At 46.5% G+C, this 26324-nt stretch overlaps 1 protein-coding gene across 1 annotated transcript in view; it reads right to left on the bottom strand.

The window, feature by feature from the left end:
- Positions 1-1724: 1724 nt before the first annotated feature.
- Positions 1725-26324, bottom strand: part of SETX (senataxin) — a 38622-nt gene continuing 14022 nt past the window's right edge. The window contains exons 9-25 of the mRNA XM_070956598.1: positions 22409-26269; positions 21340-21442; positions 20524-20697; positions 19748-19974; positions 18845-19012; positions 18267-18417; positions 17266-17367; positions 15768-15883; positions 14666-14737; positions 13674-13823; positions 12461-12568; positions 11166-11353; positions 10003-10095; positions 8779-8943; positions 7938-8036; positions 3565-3652; positions 1725-2681 (exon numbers count right to left, since the gene is read on the bottom strand). Of these exons, the coding sequence (XP_070812699.1) occupies positions 2010-2681; positions 3565-3652; positions 7938-8036; positions 8779-8943; positions 10003-10095; positions 11166-11353; positions 12461-12568; positions 13674-13823; positions 14666-14737; positions 15768-15883; positions 17266-17367; positions 18267-18417; positions 18845-19012; positions 19748-19974; positions 20524-20697; positions 21340-21442; positions 22409-26269 (6537 nt within the window). The 3' untranslated portion in view covers positions 1725-2009. The remainder of the gene's footprint in view (positions 2682-3564; positions 3653-7937; positions 8037-8778; positions 8944-10002; positions 10096-11165; positions 11354-12460; positions 12569-13673; positions 13824-14665; positions 14738-15767; positions 15884-17265; positions 17368-18266; positions 18418-18844; positions 19013-19747; positions 19975-20523; positions 20698-21339; positions 21443-22408; positions 26270-26324) is intronic.

Raw genomic sequence — 26324 nt, 5'->3', positions numbered from 1 at the left:
CGAAAATAAGACCTCCCTGGATAATAAGCCCAATCGGACTTTTGAGCACATGCGCTAAAATAAGCCTTCCTCCGAAAATAAGCCCTCCCCGAAAATATTTAAACGCATGCACAGCCCATCCCCTCCAATTCCTCTGGTTACGATTAGGGAGACAGAGCTGGAAATCAGGTAAGATGGTCTTGTTCCATGCGCCCCAAAATAATAAGACCTCCTTGAAAATAAGGCCAAGCGCTTATTTCGGGGTTCAAAAAAATATAAGACAGGGTCCTATTTTCAGGGAAACCCATCTTCATTTGATAGACACCATTCTTGAAGACAGCAAAGCCCACATCCTGGACAGAGAGAGATGCTGGTTTGAAAGAGGGACGACTCAAAGAGGCCATCTGTGTTAAAATTGAACAGCCCTCTCTCAACAAAGGGGGAAGGATACGACACCCCCCCCCCATCTCCTGTTTACAACACAATCTTTTCAACAGCAGTTCCAAGAAAGTTCCGCATCCATATTGCATTATTCAGTGGCCTCAACGACTCTCAGAAAGAGTGCTAACGACCAGAGGACTGTAAAGGAATACCAATCCTTCTATCCTCCGTCGTTCAGTCAGAACTGAAAAAGCTTCTTGGATGAGAAGGGAAACGTCTTCAAGCAAAAACAAAGTCCAGCGGCCTTTTGGGGGGGGGGAGAAAGTGCTTTGGGGACTCCAGATCTATAGGAGCTGCTCCATTTGCTGTGCCGAGGTTGGGGATCTAGGTGTAATCAGAGAACTATTAAGGTGTTTTTGTTTGGAGGGGGAAAAATTGGCTCACGGTAACTAACTCACTTGCTTCTACGCAACAGAGCCCTGATCCAAAACCCTGGAAAAATCGCACGTAATTTGCTCTCGCTCTTAATTCACAAGTCCTTAACTCACCTTTCAAAAGCACGAATCAGAAAAAGCCAAGTGTATTTTGAAAATACAACCTGAATTATTTATTTAGGGGGAAAAAAGGGGGGAGTGGAAGAGCTTTTAAAAAGGTCTATTTTAATGTATTTACATTTAGGTTATTCATAACAGAAGGGTATATAGATATATAGATGGATATATATGTATTGATATTTATAAACACAAACATTTTTTTTAATCAAATCAAGTGAAAATGCCCAGGGTTGAGTGGCAGTGAGAATTAAGTAGCATTTTCCCCCCATGTACTTGGGACCCTCCCCAAATGTTGAGACGGAAAGACGCCGGGGAAAAGTTGATTACAAACTGCCAAATTGGAAGATTTTAATAAAAGATCAGATTTACCGCAGAGTAGTGGGCAAAGCAGAGAGAGGGACTCCCCTCCCCCTTTCCCAATCCAGTTGAGAAGGTAACCCAAATCTTTCCATATCTTTGCAAAAACAAAAACAAAAACCCAGAGGCACTTTGATCAGAAAACAGGCGAGGGAGACGGGAAGTTATTTTGTTATTTGCGCAAAAGGTCTTTCAGGCCGACGTCACTACAGCAATTCCCCACCTCCCACCCCCGTAAGGCACCCGGAATTGAGCAGGGCAAAGTTCCTTCCTCAAGCCCCTGTTGTGTTGTGTTGTGTACCCCGAAGAATCAGCGATGAAATAAAAGCAGGATTCCAAGCTTTGGGATAGGAGCGCTTCTTGAAGTTGGGAAGGGGTCCCACACATACCAGCACAGTGACTGAGAAAAGTCCTCGATCGATGGGAAGCTGCACGGTTAAATAGGACACTATACACATGGAAGCATTTAATGGGCACTTTCAGCTCCCTCGCTTCTAAAAAATAAAGCTTTCTTTGCTATACAAATGTACATGGCCCTTAAGGCTTACAGAGTTTGGGGTTCTTTTAATATATGGCTCTGTTTGAAGGCGCATCTGCCTCGTGTCGGTATATTGATGCATACAGACCCAGGCGTGCAAAGAGTCAGTCAGTCTCTCTCTCTCAAGTCTTACAGGCAAGAGGTGATGGGAAGACTCGAATACAAGACACCTGGCAAGGAAGGAGGGGTCTTTGGGGAGGTCAGAAAGTGGTGCGTCTCTTCTTGGGTTCGGTAGAATCGTCCTTCTCCCGGGACACCTCCAATGTCCTCCGGGGATAATTGGGGCGGTCTTTCAAAGTCTTGACTTGCTCGTTCAGGAAGGGGAATCTCCGGTCCAAGGTCACGGGGGAGGGGGCTCTGCCCGGCACGGGCCTAACGCAGCTCGGCGTTTCCCCCAAGGTGTTCACGGAATTGCTACGGCTCTGAACGGTCAGAGGTCCGGAGTGTTTTTGCATTGGGCAGGGTCTCGAGGCCGGAATCTGACCCTCCTTGCAGCCGGTGGCTTTTAACGCCGACTCCGCTCGTCTGAAGAGGCGGGGGTCCTGCGGTCTCTCCTGGATTGGTTTCACCTGGGCCACCGGGGGTGGCCGGTGGTTGGGGGTCTCTTGAGGGGTCCTTTTGCCAGCCGGAGTGGGAAGGGAGACCGGAGGGCGTTGAGTGGTGTCTGGGCTGGGGAGGGGCTGTGGTTTGGCTCTGCCGAGGGCTGTCGGGGCTTCTTGGGCGTCTCTTTCTAGAGTTGCCATTCCGGAGTGGGGGAAAGGTCTGGATTTGAGGATTTTCATGGCGCTGGCTTTGTAAGTGTTCTTGGAGGTCTGGATGATGTTCCCTCTCCGTTGGGCGTCCTGGATCATCTCGTTCCAGTCCCTGTTCTCCTGCAAAGGACCGAGATGGGACAAAGGGAGGAAGGTCACATGACATCCTTCGTACCTCAGGGTCTCCAAGCCCAGCTGAGTCTCTAAATCCAGGCCTCTGGCCCTTCTCCGATGCAGGGAGGGCCAACCCCCTGACCTTATGGGGCACCCACCCCTTCTGCAGGAAACAAGACCCCCTTATCATCCAACTGTCTAGGAAGAGGGCAGGACAAGAAGCAACAGATGGAAGCTACTCAAGGAGAGAAGCAACTTAGAACTAAGGAGGAATTTCCTGACAGTTGGAACAATTAATCTGTGGAACAACTTGCCTCCAGAAGTTGCGAATGCTCCAACACTGGAAGTTTTTAAGAAGATGTTGGATAACGATTTGTCTGGTGCAGGGTTTCCTACCTAAGCAGGTTGGACTAGAAGATCTTGGAGGTCCCTTCCAACTCTGTTATTCTATTTTCTATTCTATTCTATTCTATTCTATTCTATTCTATTCTATTCTATTCTATTCTATTCTATTCTATTCTATTCTATTCTATTCCTATTCTATTCTATTCTCCATTCTATTCTCCATTCTCCATTCTCCATTCTCTACTCTACTCTACTCTACTCTACTCTACTCTACTCTACTCTACTCTACTCTACTCTATTCTATTCTTATTCTATTCTACTCTGCTCTGCTCTCAGTTCAGTCGTAAGTCAAGGACTACCTGTACCTAACTCCAACAGCCACCTCCTAAGTCCCACACGGCTAGTTGGCATAGGGATGTACCCCCATCCCCCACCCCCAAAAGACACCGTTATCCAGTTCTCATGTATTCCCTTTTGAGCCAATAAAACAAGAATAGAAGAAATTGCATTCCGTTAAAGCCTCATTTCCCCCTTTCCCACTTACCATGAGCGTTTTCAGCTTCCCAAGAATGAAAAGGCTGTATTTGGCTCGGGTGATGGTGACATTCAGGCGCTGTAGGCTTCTCAGAAACCTGGAGAGGGAGCAGCGAAAAGGGCACCACAAGGTGAGGTTGTCTTAGCCAAGTGGTGGAATTAATTAAGCTTCTTCCCCATCGCTTCAATCCCTGGATCCATCCAGACCGGGGAGAGGAGGAGTTTTCATCCCCTAAATCCCTTCCGCTGATCCCGGAGACACTGATGTATTTGCCAACGGGACGTCAAGGAAAGGGGGGTGTCAGACCTGGAAGCCATCTTTATGCCTTTGAGGCTTCAAAGCCTACCACAAATTCTACTGTGGGAAAATGGGAGGGGGGGGATTGTGTAGAGCGAAGAAGATACGTAGTCAAAATAGAATTCTTTTAGAAAGTTAAGGCCATTGTGCCCTGCAGCTGTGCTGAGAAGAATGAGGAGGTATCTTCTGTTCCGGAGGGTACCTGATTAGACCGTGTGATGGACATGTGGGTGCAGGGGGAAAGGACTTGAACTTTCCTTTGGGTGGGGAAAACCTGGAAGCTTTGAGATTCGGGTTTTCCCAGATGTGCCCAATATGACATCTCTAATAAAATATAGCTTTGAGGAACCTCAAGGCTCGGAGTTTGATTTCGTTGGGAGTGTTACTTGGAACCTGTTTGCAGGAGGAAGCAAACAGCCGTAAACGCAGCCGAGTTGCTGACTTAAAGTGGAGACCATCAGAACTTCGGATTTGGTCTTAAGTCCCCTTTTTGAAGCAGGTCATAATTTCAACCCATCACTAAGTGATCGGTTGTTAAGTGGAGGACTAGCTATAAATTTTTACTGATAATTGCTCTAGCCCAGGATGGGCTAAAGACACGTCATTCTAGATGTACCTAGGATCTGCATAAACCTAAGTGGTAAGGGGACGCGGTGGCTCAGTGGCTCAGACGCTGAGCTTCTCGATCGAAAGGTCGGCAGGTCAGCGGTTCAAATCCCTAGTGCCATGTAACCGGGGTGAGCTCCCGTGACGTGTCCCAGCTTCTGCCAACCTAGCAGTTTGAAAGCATGTAAAAAAAAAAATGCAAGTAGAAAAATAGGGACCACCTTTGGTGGGAAGGAAACAGCGTTCCATGCGCCTTTGGCGTTGAGTCATGCCGGCCACATGACCATGGAGACGTCTTCGGACAGCGCTGGCTCTTCGGCTTTGAAACGGAGATGAGCACCGCCCCCTAGAGTTGGGAACAACTAGCACATAGGTGCAAGGGGAACCTTTCCCTTTACCTTAAGCGGAGACTTACTCCCACGAAACTCCACGGGGAATTGCCTAAGATTCTAAGCCGCCTGCTTTGGAGTTTGGCGGCCGCTTATCGATCTTAATTTCGAACCCAGGTTGCCCTGATCGGAGACAGCAGTGAAGTGGGGGGGGCTGATCGGAGACGGCAGTGAAGTGGGGGTGGGGGGTGGGAGGGGAACAGAGTGCAGTAAGGCACTGGATTTGTTTCACCAGCCGAGACCTTGAAAGACCTCCCCGCATGACCCACCTAGAGACTTGACGCTGTTCTGATTCATGTACAAACACTCTTATTAATATTTCACGCGGGGACTGAATATTTCATGCGTTCCAAAGGTGACTTGCGAAATGGGAACACGCCACGAAGGCAAGCCTGAGTCCCCAACCCCCACCTCCTTCTCGGAGAAAAGCTGTTAAACCAAAGCTTAAAGGGAAGGACTTTGTTTTTGAAACACGGGGGTCTGGTCTGGCCTGAGGGGACGAGGTTCTTGGGACGGAAGGTTTATAAAAAAAAAAAAAAGCCCAGGATTCTAAGCAGGCGAAGATGATGGATCCGAAGCTCATGGGAGAGGAGCTGAACTACAAACTTCCTGAAGAGGCATTTATGAACTTTCTTGAACTTACGAGGAAGTTTGGTCTAATGGGTAAGGCGTCAGGATAGAGGAGGAGCCTGACACCAGGAGACAGTGAGTTCTAGTCCTGCCCTAGGCATGAAAGCCAGCTCAGTGACTATGGGCCTATCACCAGAGACTGGGAATTCTAGTTCTATCTTGGCTAAGATAGGGCTGGGTGGCTCTGGGCCAATTACCAGGAGATATGAGTTCTAGTCCCGCCCTAGGCATGAAAGCTAGCTGGGTGACTTTGAGCCTATCACCAGAGACTGGGCGCAGGTCCCTCTCGCTCTCTCAGCCCACCCCACCCCACAAGGTTGTTGTTGTGGGGGAAATAGGAGGAAGGTACGTTGGATAGGTTCGCCACCTTGGATTATTTATAAAATTAATAAAGATGGGGGTATAAAATTGTGAGAAGAGAAATATATCCATTGGAAAGTTGCAGGTAGTAAGGCAGTGGTGGGATTCAGCCAATTCGCACCACTTCGGGAGAACCGGTTGTTAACTTTCTGAGCAGTTTGGCAAACTGGTTGTTGGAAGAAATCATTAGGGCAGAGAACCGGTTGTTAAATTACTTGGATCCCACCACTGTAGTAAGGCCTAAGAGTGGGCTTGCAGGCCTCACCGAACCAAGGTTTTAAACTAAAATAATTGCAAAATGTACCAGACGTATTTCTAATGTGCTGACTTGTGTGCTGCATTTTCTGCGAAGTACGTGGTTTTGAGATATTATTTGGAATCAGAACATTGAAACTGTGAGAAATAGGGAACTGAAAGTAGACGATGGATAGAGGTTTGAGATGTACACGGGTGTTTGCAGACAATGACGGTCAATAAGAACGTAAGAAAGAACAAGGAAGTGAAACTATGGAATGTGTATATCAGTAAAAAAAGAAGGCATAAGAAAAGTGGCTTGAGATGAGAATGGTGTCCTTTGCCCGACAGCAGTCCTTGTAGGACCTACTATGCGACACTGAAACCTATTGCAATGTTTAATAATGCAAGTTTTGTCATGAAATTGCATTGCTATGTTGGCTGTCCCGTGTTCCAAATTGCTCATGAATAAACCTCTGAATCTTAAAAGTAAGATTTATTGCTTGTGGTTTCCTCTTTGGGTTTTTTTTTTTTTATCTGGGTCTTTTGATAACAAAATGAACCGACTTCTAACACTCTCTGGCTAGGCCAGCTAGGGAATTCTGGGAGTTGAAGTCCGCCCGTCTAAAAGTCTCTTTGATTTGAGAAACGAACGCTCTCTACAGAGAGGTTGTCCAGCCATAATACATTTCATTCACTACTCTTGATTGCCACCTGGTGACCAACTGCGAAGCTGGCTGCTTTTGATTGCTAGAGAAGGCGGCAGCGAGGGCTTCTGAACCTAGAAACATGGGGATAGCACTCCCTGCAAGTAGGGAGGGGAGGGCAGATCTCCGACCTTGAGGAACTCAAAGAGAAAACATTGATTCTCCCTTAAGCTCAGGATGGTCTCCACTCCGCTGCGGTTTGGAAGAGTTGTAGGAGAACTTCTTGTCTATTCAGGACTTTGGGGAGGTGGAACGCGACAATTTGCTTTGTTTCCATCCGGTCTGCCCTTCCTCTCTTCCTGTTTTGAATCCTTTTCCTCCCTTTAATTTTATTTTATTGGAATTGTTTCGAGCAGTGTCAACTTGCGCGGCGCCTTTAAGAGTCAGGCGCCATTCAAGTTGACAAATAAAAATGAAAAACTAAACTAAAAGCTGTAACGAAGTGGCTCCATTCAACTTATCGTGTCCCGGACCTAGTGAAGTGTCCGAGTCAGGACAGGTCATCGCTAGCTGTCCAGCATGGACTGATAAGTTTTGGAAATCTCTGGGAAAAAAACCCTGCACGGTGAACCAGTAAGGGTTGAACTAAATGCTGGACTCCCCAAGCTGTTTACAGTAGGACTCCGTCTGGGATTCAAAGGGACTGAATGAAACTTTGCATCGCCTTGTAGTGTCTAGTGTTTCTCAACCTTGGGAACTTTTCAGATATGTGAACTTCAACTCCCAGAATTCCCCAGCCAGCATGTTTTAAGATGGGCAGCCTTCAACTCCCAGAATTCCCCAGTCAGCATGTTAAGATGGGCTGGCTTCAATTCCCAGAATTCCCTAGCCAGACACGTTAAGATGGGCTGGCTTCAACTCCCAGAATTCTCTAGTCAGCATGTTTTAAAATGGGCGGCCTTCAACTCCCAGAATTTTCCAGCCAGCAGCTTTAAGGGGCATCTTAAAGCATGCCGATTGGGGGATTTTGGGAGTTGAAGTCTTGAAGTGTCTACAAAAGTAGAAAGATGGCTTCTAGGGCATACAAGGATAAGACAGTTTTGCTTCATTCTATTCCAGAATTGGGGCTGGCCAGGAGTCAGGCCTAACGTGACCCCCCCCACCCCATCCCTGCAGTAAAATGGCACCAAATCCTGGCACTGGGGAGGCAGAGACCTACCCAATCGATCCTTGAGGGCTGTTTGCCCGCACGCAGGTGACAATAATGCAATCTTTCTCGCGGCCTTGGAATCCATCCACGGTGTCAATTTCCCCAACACTGGAGAGGGGAAAAAAAAAAAAAAAAAAAAACAGGACAGGAAGATGAGTCAGGATGGTATTTTTAATCCCCACCCCACCTTCCAGATAAAAAAAACAACAACAACAACCCCAATCACCCTCTTGGAAAACAAGGGGGGAATGCAGGAAAGATGAGTAATAATCTTAATTTAGGAGATTTTACGACCACATGAGATGGGGGGGAGAGAGAGAGGCAAGGAAGCAGAAGGTCAGCTGGAAAAAAAATATATCACAGGTAGCCCTTGACTTACGAGCGTAACTGGGACCAGAATTCTAATTTAATTTTAACTTGTTAGTCTTAATTTTACTTTTAACTGTTAAATTAGGAGATTTGGATTTTATTTTTTTAACTTTTTATTAGATGTTTCTTAACTGTTGTGAGCCGCCCTGAGTCCGGCTGGACAGGGAAACCAATGATCCTCTGGGCAAGGACGTTGACCCTCTGGAGTGCTGTCCTATCTGCCACTGTGCAATCGGCAAACCATGCAGTAAGATGCAGTAAATTAAAATATGTGACCCCAGGATGCTGCAACCGTCATAAATACATGCCAGTTGCCAAGCATCTGAAGTTTGATCGGTGCTGTTGTCCCTCTGAACGGACACTCAATGAACTGTTGTTAAGTCGAGGACTACCTGTACTCCATGCTGTGTCAAAAACAACTCATAGGGCATAGGGCAATTAGATGGAGGGGGTGGCCACCGTTCAAGCATCCTGTCCTCACCTGTTTTCTCCAAATTCTTTATCCAGCTGTCTCTGTATCCTCCTTTTCTGCGCGTTGTAAGGGGTGATGATTCCAATTTGACGCGCGCTGATATCCTTCTTCTTTCCTTTAAGGACCTTCATGAGTTCCACCAACAGCTTCACTTCTTGGGGGTTACAATAGGAGCTGAACAAAGAGAAACAGGGGAAGGGAAGATTTAGGGGACAAGAGGGAGGGACGGAGGAAGAGAATGAGGGAGGGATAAATTAAAAGTTGTAAGTTAGATCATGGGGATGCTGCTGCAATGGTTGTAAGTGTGAAAAATGGCCATAAATAACTTTTTTCAGTGCCGTTGATTGCTAAACGAACTGTGGTTAAGTCCAGGATGGCCTGTATTCTAAATTTTATGTCTTATAGTATGCCTCATTTTAATTTATTTTATTTTTATTTACCCTGTTTCCCCCAAAATAAGACCTCCCCTGATAATAAACCCAATTGGGCTTTTGAGCGCATGGCAATAAGGCCAAGTGCTTATTTCAGGGTTCAAAAAAAATATAAGACAGGGTCTTATTTCTGGGGAAACACGGTAATATAAATTCGTCAAACAGAAACAAAAACAGGAATAATATAAAAATACAATGATTGTTGTATATTGCATCCCACATGAAGAAACAAATCACAATTTGGGATCAGAATTCCCCTTGTTGGGCAAAAGCAGCGGTTCAACAAATTGCACCCAGTTTTACGGCCATGGTTGTTCAGCCAATGGCTGCCGTTGTTAAGTGAACCCTACAGACGTTGAGCAAAGCCAGCTTCTCCCATGGACTTCGCTTGGCAGAGAAGTGACGGTCACGTCACCTGGGATTTTGCAACTGTCGTAAGTGCATGCCAGTTGCCGAGAGTCCCGATTTTGATCCCATGATCCTGAGGATGCTACGATGCGAGAACCGGTTGCAAGTCATCTTTTTCAGGGGCTGTTGTAACTCCAAACAGCCACTGAACGAATGGTTGTTAAGTCAAGGACTACCTATGCACAAACGTTTGTTGAAAGGGAAGTTTCCAAAGTTGATATTGACCTATTTGAGCCGGGGGCTGGACTAGAAGACCTCCAAGGTCCCTTCCAGCTCTATTCTATTCTAGATTCTACTTCCTTGCTGTTGCATCTGTGATTGTTAACTTGGGCTAGTTGTCGCAGCTACTGAGAGTCAGACAAGCCATTTAATCAATACAGACAAGACAACTTACTCGTTTTCTCGTTCTTCGTGGCTGTCTAAGACATCGAAAAGCAAGTAGGGTTGGAAAGGCCACGCCAACGAGTAGCGATCTTCTGCTATTTTCCTGTCGTGGGAGAATTGCCGTGGGATTAAAAAAAAAAACGCAAAGTAGAATTAAGGAGTTTACACCAGGTCGCTTTTCAAAAACAGATGCTGAATCGTACAGGAATGGCCCAGTTTTTTAGCTTGTCACACACACGAAGCTTGGAGAAATGGTGTAGAAATATTGCAATATGTTCAAAAGCATGATTTGTAACCCAGGAAGTGTTAGGAAGAAGCTTAGAATTGGTTCCACTACTATTTGACTGGGGGAAAAAAACAGAGAAGGAATGGAAAACACCATTCAGGCTTTTCAAAATATATCAATTAATATAGTTCAGGTCAAACGTGTGAAGTCAAGTTTTTTTGGTCTGGCCTATCTCAAAAAACTGATAATTTTCTTGTTGCAACTCAGAAAAAAAAATGCCACTTTTTTTTGGGAAGATTGCCTCTCAATTTTTTTAAAAAAGGGGAAAAGTTAAAAGACATCAGAAAAAAAAAAAAACAATCTGAATTGCTAGATGAAGGTTAATGACGGTGATGATTTTACACACAAGAAACTATCCCATTCCCAAATAAATAAACAAAATAAAATAAAACCCAGGGTAAATGACTAAGACAGAATGACATAAGCTGTTTGTGACGTCACAAAAAGGATAGCCTTGGGGCTATCCAAACACCTCTTATACCGTTTCCCCGAAAATAAGACCCTGTCTTATATTTTTTTGAACCCTGAAATAAGCGGTTGGCCTTATATTCGGGCAGGTCTTATTATTTTGGGGTGTGTGGAGCAAGACGGGGCTCCTCTTGCCGTCTTAACCGATTTCCAGCTCTGTCTCCCTAACCCTAACCAGAAGAAATGGCAGGGATCGGCTGTGCATGCATTTAAATATTTTCAGGCGGGGCTTATTTTAGCGCATGTGCTCAAAAGCCCAATTGGGCTTATTATCCAGGGGGGTCTTATTTTTGGGGAAACAGGGTAATAAAATAGGCAAAAATGGCACGATGGGGGGGGGGGGGGAAGCAAAGATCTGGAATAAAAGGAACGTCAGACTCACTTTTTAACTCTTTTAAGGAAGTCTTAAAATTGCTTACGTGTCAGTGGTCAAGATCCCTTCGTAGATATATTTGGACGGAAAAAAGCAGATATCCGGGTGCATCCGATACTGAACGGTGAGCTGAAGGACTGGAAATTTTCCCGAGAGATTTTCTTGATCTTGTTCCTTGAGATGGTTGCAGAGACGGCCGATCATAGACTGGTCGAATTTGTAATCCTGAGCTTTCTAACAACATGGGAAGACAAGACATTCAGGAGGGCTGCCCCCAGCTGAAAAAAATATATACAGGTAGCCCTCAACGTACGACCACAATTGAGCCCAACAGTTGTTAAGTGAATTTTACCCCATTTTACCATCTTTCTGACCAGAGTTGGGATGCAGCAACCGTCATAAATACGAACCAGTTGCCAAGCACCTGACTTTTGATCACATGACTGTGAAAAATGATCGTAAGTCATTTTTTTTCCCAGTGTCGTCGTAACTTTGAATGGTCCCTAAATGAACCATTGTAAGTCGAGGACTGTACTGGACTGTGGAATTCATCTCCAGCATCTTTCAGCAGCAATGTGGAAGGGCAGTTACATTGCACCCATTTTACAGTTGGGGAAAAATAGAGGCAAGCAACTCAATTGACGAGGGACTATGGTCGGCACAGAGCAAACTTTCGTGATCTAAGCTTTTATACTCTTTCCCTCCCCAAAAAAGAGAAAGGATTGGGTTCAGAACAGGCTTAACAAAGGCCACTAAATTCCAGATGCCACAGGTACAGTGGCTTGGAGATCGTAAGTTGAGCTTAATTTATTTCGCCTTAAAAACTTTCCCCCAAACGGCTGGTGTATTTTGGGAAGCTTTTTCCATTTGCTCAGCTACCAGGGAAATAAAAAAGCTCCTGTAATTATCTCATTAGTCAAGTATCCCTGAATTCCAGACCGTGAATTCTCCTGCGTGTTTAGCCCTATCGTTGATTTGATGAGAAAAGAGGCGGGGAAGCAGTCCGCCCCCGTGGCAGTAACAGAGGAGGCGGTGGCAAAGAACTAAGCAATTAATTTAATCCTGCAATTAACTTGAAGGCAGCCACAAAGGCGGTCTGTAGACCGTTAGGAGCTGATTAAAAATAATAATGATGATGATGATAATATTCCCACTAGTGTCACGAAGAGACAAAAAGCAGAGCTCGCCACTTTGGGAAATAAGAAGGGGGATTCAGAACCCTGAGACAACTGGGAGGTGGGCTGGGCGGAACAGCCTGGAGGAAAACAGCTGTTGGCCAGGAAGAGAAGTTCGGCTTTCTTTTGCACATCTGGGGACGTCTTAAAGGGCCCAACTACGTACCAGGGACTTGATGGTGGGAGGCAGCTGTTTGGGGTCGCCGACCAGAACCAGCTTCTTACAGCCATGAATCAGAGGGATGAGTGTTTCAACTTCACACGTCTGTCCTGCCTTTTTAACGACGACAACAAAAAGTACCAGGGTGGGAAAAAATGTTAGAAACTGCAAAGGAGGGAGGAACAAGCACAGACATAAACACAGCTAGTTTCTGAGTCAACCACAGTTGATCTGAGAGACCGTCTCTTGCCGGTCACATCTACTCGACCCATCAGAGCGGGGAGGTAGGGAATGCTGCAGGGGTCAGCAACCTGCGGCTCTGGAGCTGTATGTGGCTCTTTCACCCCTCTGCTGTGGCTCCCTGTCACTCAAAATATGCGTCACAACCGCCAATGTGCAACACCCGCCGGCACGCGATTTATTGAGCTTTTCAACCTCCGGTAGGCCAACCATGGATAAATCCATGAAAAGAAAAGTTTCAGAAGAAAACAGAATGTTAATTCAACTACATAGGCTAGTTTTGTGGCCGCTCAAGAAATAGTCAGGCACGGGAAGGGTTTTGTGGCTCCCGGTGTTTTCTTTTCTGTGGGAAACGGGTCCAAATGGCTCTTTGAGTGTTTAAGGTTGCAGACCCCTGCCCTAGGGAGATACACCTGGTGGGACCCAGAAGAAGGGCCTTCTCCGTGGTGGCTCCCTCTCTCCGGAACATCATCCCCCCGAGATTAGAATGGCCCCCACCCTAATTCTCTTCCGGAAGGCGCTGGTTCTGCCAGTGGGACTGGGGAATCTAGAGAGGGATGGAGCCCATTAAATGGCTTGTGGGATCTGATGTCGCCGGAGCCGGGTGGGTGGGAAGTGACTTTGTTATATTGTACGATATTAATTTATTTGATTCTTTTTGTTAGTTTTTCTTGTTTTAAACGTAGCTTTGTATTCGGTACCCCACCTTGAGTTGCTATGGGTGAATAAGCAGCAAAATTAATTAATTAATAGTTCTCGGTGTACGGCTGGCCGCTTAGCGACGTCAGGGTTACTAATTTAACACCTGCAGCGATTCTCTTAACAAACGTGGCAAGAGAGGTGGCAACATGGGGCAAAATTCTTTTAACAACCGTCTTGCTCGGCAATGGAAAGGGTTTGGTTGTAAGACGAGGACTGCCTGTACCCAGGAGGTAGCTAACTTTTCCAAGGTGTAGTGGCCACGCTGCCGGGGTCTTACCTCGTCCACAATCACGCAGCTGACGGGGTCCCCGCCCAACCTCCGGAAAGCTGATTTCAGCAACACCCCTCCGCTCGTGCTCAGGGTGCAGCAAATGATATGGGATTCCAAAATGATGCTTGCTTTCAATTCCTGAGATCGCCCGCGAGCCTAAAATGTGAAAGAATCCTTTTTTGTGCTGGGGGTCGGTCCGGGATGAGATCCAGTCCCTTTGCAACGGCCATTGTTGATTTCACAGAAGGAACTTAAAACTCAAAGCAGGTCTACTTTTATTTTTTCCCCCCGAGGAACAAGGTTCCAATGCTAAAAGTGCAGAATCTGTAAGAGCTTTCTCTCTTCAGAGTACACTTGGATTGCATTTACACAACCTGATTCAATTATCATTTATTTCTATCCCACCTTTATTATTTTTCAAATAACTCAAGGTGTTGAGCACATCCGACACAACTTCCTCCTCCTGTTTTCCTCGCAACAACCAAAACCCTGTGAGGTGGGTTGGGCTGAGAGAGAGCGACGGCTTTCATGCCTAAGGTGGAACTAGAACTCACCACCTCCTGGTGATTGGCCCAAAGCGGCTCAGCTGGCTTTCACTGCTAAGGCAGGATTTGAACTCATGTTCTTCTGGTTTCTAACCTGGTGCCTTAACCACTAGGCCAAACTGGCTTCAAGTCAACTCCATTTCCTGAGTTTGTACTGTATGCTGAACCATAAAATCAGGCACAGGCTTAGATTCATTTAATGTCCACGTGATTCGCTTAACTACAGACTCCATTGATTCAATTCGGATCAGGGATGGATCAGTGGCCTAGATTCCTCTCTATCCACCATTGCCAGAAAGACAGATCTGGTCCAGTGGCTGAGGCACAATCAAGACCCAAATCAGTAAAAAAAAAAATCCAGCCCGCTCCTTTATTCGCCCAAGGCAGAAAAGAATTTGGATTTTCCTATTGGAATGACAAACCCTTATGGATTCTACGGAAGTCATTTCTTACCTCTTTGAGTTGAGAAGCCAAGCGTTGCCTTTCCTTCGAGAGCTGGCAAATTTCATCCTCCAATTGTTGTTTCTGAAACAGAACAAAAATAATCCTTCTTTTTTTCAAAATCAAGAGCAAATATTTACGCAAGCTATGTTGAAAACCGGGCCCAGGAGCCGGCGCAGGTCAGACGTTCCCACTGCTTGTCACACATCGGCCATTTCCCTTTTAATATTTGACCTGAGAAACTGAGACATCAGCAGCTTCTTCTAATCAAATAAAATCCTGCAGTATTACGAAGATCAAACTACTGTTTCGTGACTCAACTAGTAACATCATCATCAGCTAGTATTGAGCAACATCTGCAAGAAAACCACAAAGCTCAGAGATCACCAAGGACCTCACAATTCTCCTCCTCCCCTTCTCCTCCTCCTGCTCTCCACAAACCCCATCCCCTTCTAGCACTGATGATGTTACCTAGGTGGATCATGAAATGTCTGCAAGAAAACCACCAAGCTCAGAGAGCACCAAGGAGCCCAGAGATTTTGGCTTTCTAATGGCGAGGTCTATCTGAAATTCCTGAAGCTCTTCCCAAAAGACTATTTTAGGGGAAAGATGAAGAAATAACTCAGTTTCAGTGTTTTAGTGGTGTTTTTTTTTTCTCCCAAGAGATTGTTGATGGAGTCAGAAGTCCCCACTCATCTACTGACATAGGTAAAGGTTCCCCTCGCGCATATGTGCTAGTCGTTCCTGACTCTAGGGGGCGGTGCTCATCTCCGTTTCAAAGCCAAAGAGCCAGCGCTGTCCGAAGATGTCTCCGTGGTCATGTGGCCGGCGTGACTCAATGCCAAAGGCGCATGGAATGCTCTTACCTTCCCACCAAAGGTGGTCCCTATTTTTCTACTTGCATTTTTTACCTGCTTTCGAACTGCTAGGTTGGCAGAAGCTGGGACAAGGAACGGGAGCTCACCCCGTTACGCGGCGCCAGGGATTTGAACCGCTGAACTGCCGACCTTTCGATCGACAAGCTCAACATCTTAGCCACTGAGCCACCACGTCCCTGTATCTACTGCCATAATGACCCCAAAAGTAACTTTTCCATCTGGGATCTGGTAGTTACCTTCTCCCCCTTCTCGCTTCTGTCCATGGCCCGCAGACGAGAAAGCACGTCCAGCCGTCGATCTAAATCTTCCTTCTTCTTTTGGAGGTCTTGATCTTTACCAAGCATGGCCTTATCTACAGAAGCAAAACAATCATCCAGATTGAAGATTTGGTTCACTCGCTCCAGAATCTGGTTCAAGCTCAGACTGAGAGATATATATATATGGTCCTCGACTTACAACCACACAATGGAGCCCAGAATTGATGTTGCTAAGTGAGACGTTGGTTTAAGGGAATGTCGCCCCGTTTTACGAAGTTGTTAAGTGAATCGCTGCAGTTGTGAAGTTAGAAACACGGTCGTTAAGTGAATCTGGCTTCCCCATTGAACCCGGCTTGGCAGAAGGTCGCAAAAGGGGGATTGTGTGACCTGAGGGACGCTGCAACCGCCATATGTACGTGCCAGTTGCCAAGCATCTGAATTTTGATCACGTGACTATGGGGATGCTGCAACGGTTGTAAGTGGGAAAAACAAGTTAGAAGTCACTTTTTGTAACTCTGAACCGTCATTAAATGAACTGTCGTAAGTGGAGGACTACCTGTATTCAAGAGCCAAGCCAGGGTTACATGCAATGCTGGTTTCCAATTCATCCATACCTTTGTTCTTAAATTTATCAGTTCCCGGTTTTCTCTCCTTCTAATCTCCTGTTAAAGGTAAGAGATCTTTCCTTCTTTAATAGTTTTACTTACTGTATTTTTCAGAGTATAAGACGCACTTTTTCCCCCATCCGTAAAAGTAGGTGAAAATTTAGGTGTGTCTTATATACCGAATATGGGCATTTTGGGGCTCCTGAACCGTCCGTGTGTCGCATTTTCGCCCTCCCTGCACCCCAGAAGCATTCTGCAGTGTTCTGCATGGCCCGTTTTTGCCAAAAACGCACCTGTTTTTGGCCTGCAGAGTGCTCCTGGGGGCCGGGGAGGGCGAAAATGAGATGCGCGGAGGGCTTGGGAGCCCAAAAACGGATCCATTTTTGGTGAAAACGGGCCGTGCGGAGCACTGCAGAGTGCTTCTGGGGTGCAGGGAGGGCAAAAACACAAAGTGTGGAGGCCAAAAACTTTTTTCCCCTTCTTGTTTTCCTCCTGTAAATTTAGGTGCGTCTTACAGTCCGAACAATACGGTACTTTCTTCTTGTTCCCTCTGGAATATTCTGATTTAGATTTAAGGATCTAGCAGGCCCTAGATCCTTTTCCGAGATCTCTAATGGTTTGCGGGGGTATTTCTAAATAGCCGGATTCAATTCGGTTGAGTATTATATTCTAATAAACATCTCTCTGCTTTCCTGATACTACGTTAAGAGCAAAGTGGCCCTCCTTTTATCCTTTTATCCCTCAGCCGAGAGGAAAATAATAATTAAAAAATAAATAAACAGGGCTGCCAAAATAGACACCGGGCACCATCCAATTCCTAACCCAAGAAAGGAGCTTGAGGGGGGGAAAAGGCAACACAATTTCACACTCACTGATCTTGCGATCAATCTGATCATCCAAGCTGAATTTCCGGACTTCGCTGTTGATCGATTTCTGTTGTCCTAGACGGACCAGGTTGATGTCACCACAATTCCCTAGAAGGGAGAAAAAGGCAGAGTCGTGTTATTTCTCAAGACAGAGTGAGCAGATACGAAATCCTGTTGTTTGCCAAGATATCAAATTTTATAAATAATTAAGCAAATAGCAATAGCGCTGTATTCTAACAAGGAAGGAAGGAAGGACTGAAAGATGCTAAAATCAGGGAGGGAGGGAGGGAAGGAAGGAATTAAGGAAGGAATTGAAGGAAGGAAGAACAGAAAGATGCTGAAATCAGGGAGGGAGGGAAGGAAGGATGTAGGAAGGAAGACAGAGGGAGGAAGGAATTAAGGAAGGAATTGAAGGAAGGAAGGACTGAAAGATGCTGAAATCAAGGAAGGGAGGGAGGGAGGAAGGAAGGATGGAGGAAGGAAGGAATTAAGGAAGGAATTGAAGGCAGGAAGGAAGGAAGAATTGGGAGGGAGGGGGGGACGGACAGTAATAATAACAATAGTATTTAGACTTAAATACCACTTGACAGTGCTTTACAGCCCTCTGTAAGCGATTTATAGTCAGCCTCTTGCCCCCAGGCAGTCCTCAATTTACCGACCTCAGAAGGATGGAAGGCTGAGTCAACCTTGAGCTGGTCAGGATTGAACTGCTGGCTGTGTTCACTTTATTCACTTGACCGTGGGGATGCTACAATGGGTCTTATATGTGAAAATAACTTTCACACAATAGCCATAACTTTTTTTTCCAGTGCCATTGTAACTTCGGTCACTAAACGAACTGTTGTAACTCAAGGTCTACCTGTATTACAAACTCGCATAACGCATCTGGTTGTTTCAATGTCTTAAGCCTTGTGCAACTTCTCCTACTGTCTCCAAAGGACAATGACCACAAATAATTAAAATTAAAAGGGGGGTGGGGGAAAAAGAGAGGTGAAGCCCGATCATACCTAAAGCGTTTTTCTCTCGGAATTTTTTGAATTCCAAAATTATTTTTTTCATGAGGTTATCGATGGCTGCGTTGGAAGGGGCACAAACCAACACACGGTTCGTCTTGATCTTGGCGTTCAGCCTCTGGACGGAATTCTCCTTTCCTGATCTCTGGAGATTAAAAACGGAGCACAGAATCAAAACGGAGCTTCAGAATTTAAACTGACCAGAACAAAGTTGCTTCCCGCAAAGGCTCACATGCCATTGGTCCTCCTTTATGTCTTATGGGAGGGGCCAATCATCTCCCAGCCCTACTCCCAAGTCGCCCCTTTTGTCTTAACTATTCTTGCCTTCTGGCAGCTCTGAGCATGTGCGCACTGGGAACAGGCTCCCCATTCCTCTGCCTCGCTGATGTCCGACTCTGGAGGCTCTGGAGGCAGCACATTACTGCCAGATGGCCCTGGCCCCCTCTCTGCCTCCGACGCAGAGCTCTTGTCCGAACCTTCCCCAGACTCCAGGATTGGCCCATGTTCCTCCCCAACCTCCTCATTGTCCGATTCTGCTGCCAGCACCGCAGGCGGACCACAACATGGCGTACCTCACCAAGGATGCGGTGGAGAAGTCCAACAATCACCTTCGACTTCCCCGTCCCAGGTGGTCCATGGATTAAGCAGATCTTGGGTGATGACGGATGCTGGGTTATCATGGCATAAGCACTTTCAATAGCTCGCCTCTGCCCTGCATTGAAGTCCTTCATGTAAAGAAGCTGGGGGGAAAAGGGAGGAGGAACAGAATCGCACCAGGTCATCAGAAGACACTCTCCATCTCCATGACCTACTGCAGACGTCGTCTTCTTCTCCCCACAACACATCCAGGTGGGTCAGGTTTCCAAGCAACACCCCCAACTCCTTTCTCCAAATGGCAGAAGTCAAGTTTGGAAAAAGAGTGTCTTATTTCATATCAGACATAGATTATGAGAAGGGAAAGCTAGGGCTTAATGGTTTATATCACCATGATATAAAAAAGTTGTTGAGACTCTAGAAAGAGTGCAGAGAAGAGCAACAAAGAGGATTAAGGGACTGGAGGTTAAAACATATGAAGAACGGTTGCAGGAACTGGGTATGTCTAGGTTAATGAAAAGAAGGACCAGGGGAGATATGATAGCAGTCTTCCAATATCTCAGGGGCTGCCCCAAAGAAGAGGCAGTCAAGCTATTCTCCAAAGGACCTGAGGGCAGGACAAGAAGCAATGGGTGGAAACTAATCAAGGAGAGAAGCAACCTAGAACTAATGAGAAATTTCCAGACAGTAAGAACAATTAATCAGCGGAACAACTTGCCTCCAGAAGTTGTGGGTATTCCATCACTGGATGTTTTTAAGGAGAGACTGGACAAAATGATATAAGATTTCTTGCCTGAGTAGGGGGTTGTACTAGAAGACCTCTAAGGCCCCTTCCAACTCTGTTATTCTATTATTCTGGGAACAACCATCAACATTCTTACCGATTTCTCAGGCTCGGTGTTCAAATCTCTCGGGGAGAAGTAGGGGGTACTTGGAGACAGGATGGGTGTGGCTAACGGGCTGCGATTCAGCATCAAGAGGGCCTGGAACCTCCGGTGAGTTGTCGCTAAGGAGCTGACCACCATGCATTTCACTTCTTTCTCGATGCGCAAGAGATTTCCTTGAGTCTGGATGGAGAGGTGACAGGTGACCTGTTGCTCCTTCTTTTCTGTTTTGGGAAAACAGATCAACAAAGATTTGTTCAAGCATCACGTTTAGGGCATAATCTACGTTAGGACACAAATCATGGTTTGATATTCCAAGCGCTTAATCAGAACTTGTCAAAGTTAGGATACAAATCATGGTTTGATATTCCAAGCGCTTAATCAGAACTTGTCAAAGTTAGGATGCAAATCATGGTTTGATTTTTCCAAGCGCTTAATCAGAACTCGTCAAAGCTAGGACACAAATCGTGGTTTGATTTTTCCAAGCGCTTAATTAGAACTTGTCAAAGTTAGGACACAAATCATGGTTTGATTTTTCCAAGCTCTTAATTAGAACTCGTCAAAGCTAGGACACAAATCTTCTAAGGCGGCTTTTTTTTTTTTAAGGGGTGGAGAGAAAGAAGAACTAGGGATGTTGGCCACACCTTGAGTTATTTGTGATAAAACTGGGATAAAAAGAAATAAATTACTTTGGACCACCGCTAGAATGGACTTTTCATGGATCATTGACATTAAAAAAAAATTCCTCCAAACAACCACCCAGAAATACTTACTAGCATTATGAATGGGAGACTGAGAGAAACGAGTCACGAAACCAACATGCCGGACCACACGGTTTTCCCCGTCTCTTTCATCGTAGTAGAACCGTTTCTCAGATACTATTAGGAAAACCACATCATCTTCTTTGGGATGTTGCTGAGTTTCTATTTCATGCTGGGAAATGTTAGCTGTGGGGAAGAAGACAAATACAGGATGATCACCCAGGCCTACGGGCAGTCCTCGACTTACGGCCACAATTGAGCCCAACGGTTCGGGCTGATAAGCAAGACAGGTTGATAAGTGAGTTCTGCCCCGTTTTGGTGGCCTTTCTCACCAGTGTGGTCGAGTGAATGATTCTAGCTGTAGCAACAGGGTTGTTAAGTTGGTCTTTCCCACCCTCTCAGACCCTCCGGAGGAAGAAAACAGTCTGTTTCCCTACTTCTGGTGGGCCCAGAAGGCTCGAAAATCAGCTGGCCGGCACGCGCATGTGGGCCAGAGCTGAGCTCGCGTGCCCACTGATATGGCTCCATGTGCCACCTGTGCCATAGGTTCGCCATCAGGAGTATATAATGTAAATGCGAACAGTGGCTCAGGACCAGTTGACCTCAAGACGTCCCTTTTGACTGCTTGTCTGATTGACCCTCATTGCAATGGGAATGTAAGCTATGCTTTAGAGACACCACTGTGTCCTAAAGTGAGATGTTTTAGGGTGTGCTTGTCTGTTCCATTTTATTTAAGGCAGTTTTGCTAACGATTCGGATTTTTTTTTCCCCCTTATCAAATTTCTCACTTAACATCATCAATTTTGGGCACCCCATGGATTTTCTGACCTGTGAAATCTGCTTTGTTTAAGTCCATGTTGAAATTCAGCAAAGTCAAATGAAAAGACTTCGGCTCTCTTAGCTTCTGATTCTCCAGCCATTCACACGTGACCTGGAAATGGCGGGGGGGAAAGAAGCCAACATTGGTTTAACATTATCATGTGTGGCTAAGACCTCATCGCATCTGCGACACCGTATTTTGCTCTGACATAGAAACACTTCTTATTCCCTCTAGCATCCACGCCTCCAAAGACACACCCCCTCCCCAGCAGGAAACTTCCAGAAGGACATGCCTGCCGATAATAAAATGCATATAACCCTCTATGGCTACAACTGAGCGCCAAATTTCAGTTGTTAAGCAAGACAGATGTTCAGTGAGTTCAGCTCCATTTTACGACCTTCCTGGTCGCTGCGGTTGTTAAATTAGCCACATGGTTGGGAAACGAATCCGGCTCCCCCATGGACTTTGCTTGTCAGGTCGCAAAAGGGGGATTGCGTTGACCCTGGAACACTGCGGCCGTCATAAATATGAGCCACAGCTCCTCAAGAAAGTCCAGTTGCCTTTTGGAAAAGCACCTTTGGGACAACCATGACCTGTGTCAACTCGCAAAGCATCCCTGGCCTGCTCTCGAGTTGCCATAGGCCAGGGGGGATGGGAAACCGGCGAAACTGCACAGCAGCCAAAAAAAAAAAAAAAAAGTGCACATTCCATGCTTATCTCCCTCAAGGCTGTATCCCAGGGTTACCTACAGCAGCCGAAGGGGAGTGATCTCTATAACCCGCAAAATTGCTCTGTTGGAATGTGATTGATGACACACCCTGGGGGGAGGAGGGAAAACAGGATCATAATGGGAGTGTAAATTACGTAAGGTCAGAGCTGGCTTCACTTGGGAACATGTCGACATGAAGCTCCTAATAAATAACTGGATTTCTTTTGAAGCTTGGCTCGAGACTCATGATTTAATTAGGGCATCCGTCGTAACCCTGACAGCAAGCCAGCTCTGACCCTACGTAGGATTGAGAATCCCCACAGACATTTAGACATCTGAATGATCTTGGAGCAAAGAAGGCCGCTTACCTCTTCAAAGGCGTTGAGCATCATCAAAGGGAAGAAAATCTTAAAATAGTCATCGTAGTTCTGAAACTTGACCGGAACAACGATAACAACTGCCTGCAAGAGATGGTTGGGTGGTCCGAACTTCTTGAAGTTGGCAAACATATCGTGACTCCACTTCAGGATTTCTTTGGTGAAAATGCTGTGGTCTCTAGGCTGGTTGTGAGAACTGTTGACTTGGGCAAAGGATGGGTGTGCTTCCTGACCAGTGTTAAAGCGTGGAATGGGCATCTTGTTGGCAATACCAGCAACATGACTGTTTGGGACATTGTGGGGCTGTGTGGAGAAGTTATTCCCATTCCTAGGGCAAAGGAGATTGGCCAGAGTTAGCTTGGCCCTCACTTCATCTGCCTTCAAGGCAGCAAAGCGGACTGGGTTGGATTTGGTTTTCGCCAGTGCGACCTGCGCAGAGCTGGTCTCGAGGTCTTTGGTAAGGCTGGCAATCCGAGAAGAAGCACTGGAGCTGAAGATTTTCTTCGTGGAAGGCTTGGCAAAGACGTGATCTGTAGGGTTAGGCAGAGAATGACCATGGCAGAAAGGACCTGCTCCTTCTGTCTTTAGAGGACATCCGAAATGCCTGCATTTCTCAACGGCCTGAGGCTGATCCTGCAAGGTTGGGTGGACACCTAAGTCTTCTGGGGAACTGCTACTTTCCATTTGTGAGCAAAGCTCCATGTCCACCACATCTCTCTGCGTTAGGAACAAGTCATCCTCATTCTCTTCTGGGTCAAGGTCCTCCTTTAAGCCAGACGCATCCTCACTCAAGTTCTTGGAAGAGGAACCCGAGTTGGCCCCACCAACTTCATTTGAAGAGCAGACACTCCCCGGAGCAGAGGTGGAACACCCTGGGACATCTGAATCGGGCATGATAGTCTCCTGCCTTGATGATGGAAGGGCCTCTCTCTCCAGAGCTCCAAAATGGGACTCATTATCCTTTTGTGAATGCTGCGGCAGCAATTTCTTTGGGTGGTTAGAAGAACTGCTGGTCTGGTTAGGCTTTCCTTTTAGACTGTCACTCTTCTTACCAGTCGACTCCTCAGGTGACTTGGAAAAAGTCTTCTTCTTGGCTCTGGGAACATCCTCCCCTTTCTCCTTCTTCTTGGACCTTGACTGTCTGAAGAACTGGCGTTCTTGGCTGGCCAACAACCCTTTGCTCCGGATAACCATCCGTCGAGGTTCAATCAGTTTGGTTTTTCTGCTCTTTTCGGGAAGCTGCCCAGCTGTTTTGCCATGGCTGCGCAACTGCGCGAGGACGTCGTGAGAACGTTGGGAAAGCTCTGCGGCTCTGCGAGGTTTCTTCTTCAGGCCCAGCTTTTCGACAGTGGACGTCGGCTCGGGAAAATGGTGGACTTTCTTGGGAGGGACCACAAAAGGACCAGGCGATCCAGACAGCGTTGCCTGGGCCGATTTCTTTTTGGTGATGAGCCTTTTTTCCTCAGGACTCTGCGGAGCTGTGTTGAGCCACTTGGATTTGGCCAAACTCTTCCTTGGTTCAGGAGTCGGTTCCAGAGATGGTGTCAAAAGTCCAGCAGATGATGATGGCGATAGTGGCACAGGGGAAGCTAAAGCTGAACTCTGTCTGGGAGACTTCTGACCATCGTCGTGCGTGGCTGTGAAATGCTTTGAACAAACAGAGGTACTTCCCTCACTGACATTTTCTTTGTCGGCCTGGGCAGGAAGTTTCGGCTTGGTTTTTCCGACTTTCACCTGCTCTTCCAGTTCTTGCTCGGCTTTTTCGATAACGTCGTCCCCAAGACCGTCTGTATCATCTCCCCACTCGCTTAAGTGCCTAGCCAACTCCAAGTCAGGCGAAGTGGACCTGGCAGCTGACTTCCCTGGAACATCATCTGCCTCCGCTGTCTTGTCCAACTGGCTATCTTGCCAAGCGGAGTAGATCTCATCTTCGGTTTCAAACTCAAAGCACTGCGATTCACATTCCCCGTACATCAACGGAGAACTGGAAACAGTTATGACCTCTTGTTTGTTGGGCTCGAGGTCCTTCTGAAGGGACCCACTCATGTTTTCTTCTTGGCTCCTCCGGCTCAAGTTCACTTTGTTCTCTTCTTCGTCGGAAGACGTGTCCGAAATGATGATGACCTGGTTTGAAGATCCACCTGCTTCAGAGGACAATGTTTGACTTTTGCTCTCAGATGGAGACCTAACTGCCCCTTGGACTTTTCTTTGAATAGGATTCTGGTAAGCCAAAGTACTTTCTTGACGAGCAGCTAAATACAATTTACCCTCTCTGTCTACTTCAGGCTCCATCGCTTGGACCATCGATTTCTTTCTCACCAACTCCTTTCTGATCTCCGTCAAGGGGACATTCAGCTCATCATCTGTGCTACTTTCTTCTGCATCTCCCCCACTTTTCCAAGCGCTCTTGAATTCTGCCAAACTGTCTCTGGGTTCCTTCTTTATGGAAAGGATTTTGGCTTGGTTCTCCAAACTTAGCGCTGGTTTGCAGGGCAGACAACTGGACGTGCTGCTACCATCTCTCGACGTTCTTCTCAATGTTCCTTCCTGACCATCCTGGTTCTCCTCCTTGATGGACTGCTGCTTTTCGCTCTCCGGCCCCAGCAGCCTTTTCCTATTCTCCACAAACTGTTTCAATTTCAAAGTCAAGTCCGCTTTGTTTGACTTAAGCTTCTCGGCGATCATTTTTGGAATCTGTTTTTCTTCCAGAGCAGAACTGCTGGGTCGTTGATGGAGATCAGGGTTGGTAATTCTGGGCTTCTCTTCCTTCCCACTGGCGTCTATCTTCTGAAAGTCTTTGTCAAAACTGCTCTGGTTTGGGGAGCTATTCTGGTTCCCTAGTGTCGAGTAGCAGTTTCCATTCTTCTGGGTAGGTCCCCCTGTTGAGGTAGAATGCAACATGTGTTCCTCATGTATTAAACTCTCTTTATGTTCCTCCTTAACATTGGTCAAATTGAACTCTGAATTTCTCTGATGGCTTTGCTCTCCACAAAGGGCTCCCTTGGCTTCCTCATCCAAGCTGTATTTTTTCTCGAATAAAGTTCCTTCTTGAAAAATTTCACCCTGCTTTCTTGGTGATGGATAGATGGAGTGTTCTTGGGGAAGATATCCTGGACTTCTCCCCCCTTGTTCTCTGAAGAGGCTGGTCGGACTCTCTCTGTGGGAGGAAGTGCTCGATGACTTAGTCCAGAGGCTTCTGATGATCTCAATCAAGCAGGACTGTAATTCTCGCGCCTGTTGAGGGCTCAGCTTCCAGTCTTCATGACTACGCCGAAGCAAATTCAGTTCGTTCAGGAACGGGGAGGCCTTCTGCCCCATCTGGTAACCTTCCTTTAGGAGAACTCGGATCAAATTCATGCAAACAGACTGTATAGAATCTGGTTCCCATGATGATACTTTTGTGAGACTTCTGGGTCCATTTCTGGCCAAGTCCCTCTCAGCTCCACTGGCGAACGCCATACTTGGAAGCCCGGCGCACGTCACCACCACCTCCACCCAGTTTTGAGAGCTGACCCACAAAGTGTTGAAGCATTTCTTCTTCCAGCTGAGCTCCACCACCGTCACGAGGATCCAGATGAAAAACTGAGACACTTTGTCACAAGGTTGGACGGCATGGTGGAGGACCTCCTTGACTTCGGAACACAGGTGCTGGATGACCACCATGCTGTAGGCGACGCCCAGCCCTGTGAGGTCCATCAGGGAATGGACAAAAGGAATGAACCAGAGGAAAGTGCTGTGATGCAAACGCATGTCCCTTCCGATGTCGTACTGGAACATGTCGGTCAGGGTCTGCATTTCTTCATAAAAGTTGGGACAGTAATCCAAGCAAGCAGTAGTCTTCAATCTTGAGTCCTGAAATATAATCCAGATAGTCTTGTCAGCTGCCACCATGTGGTGACAGTCTGCC

The sequence above is a fragment of the Pituophis catenifer genome, unplaced genomic scaffold, assembly GCF_029215685.1.
Source record: "Pituophis catenifer annectens isolate HBS135680 unplaced genomic scaffold, rPitCat1.0.hap2 SCAF_109, whole genome shotgun sequence".
Taxonomy (NCBI): Eukaryota; Metazoa; Chordata; class Lepidosauria; order Squamata; family Colubridae; genus Pituophis; species Pituophis catenifer.
This window is presented reverse-complemented; position numbering and strand designations above follow the sequence as displayed.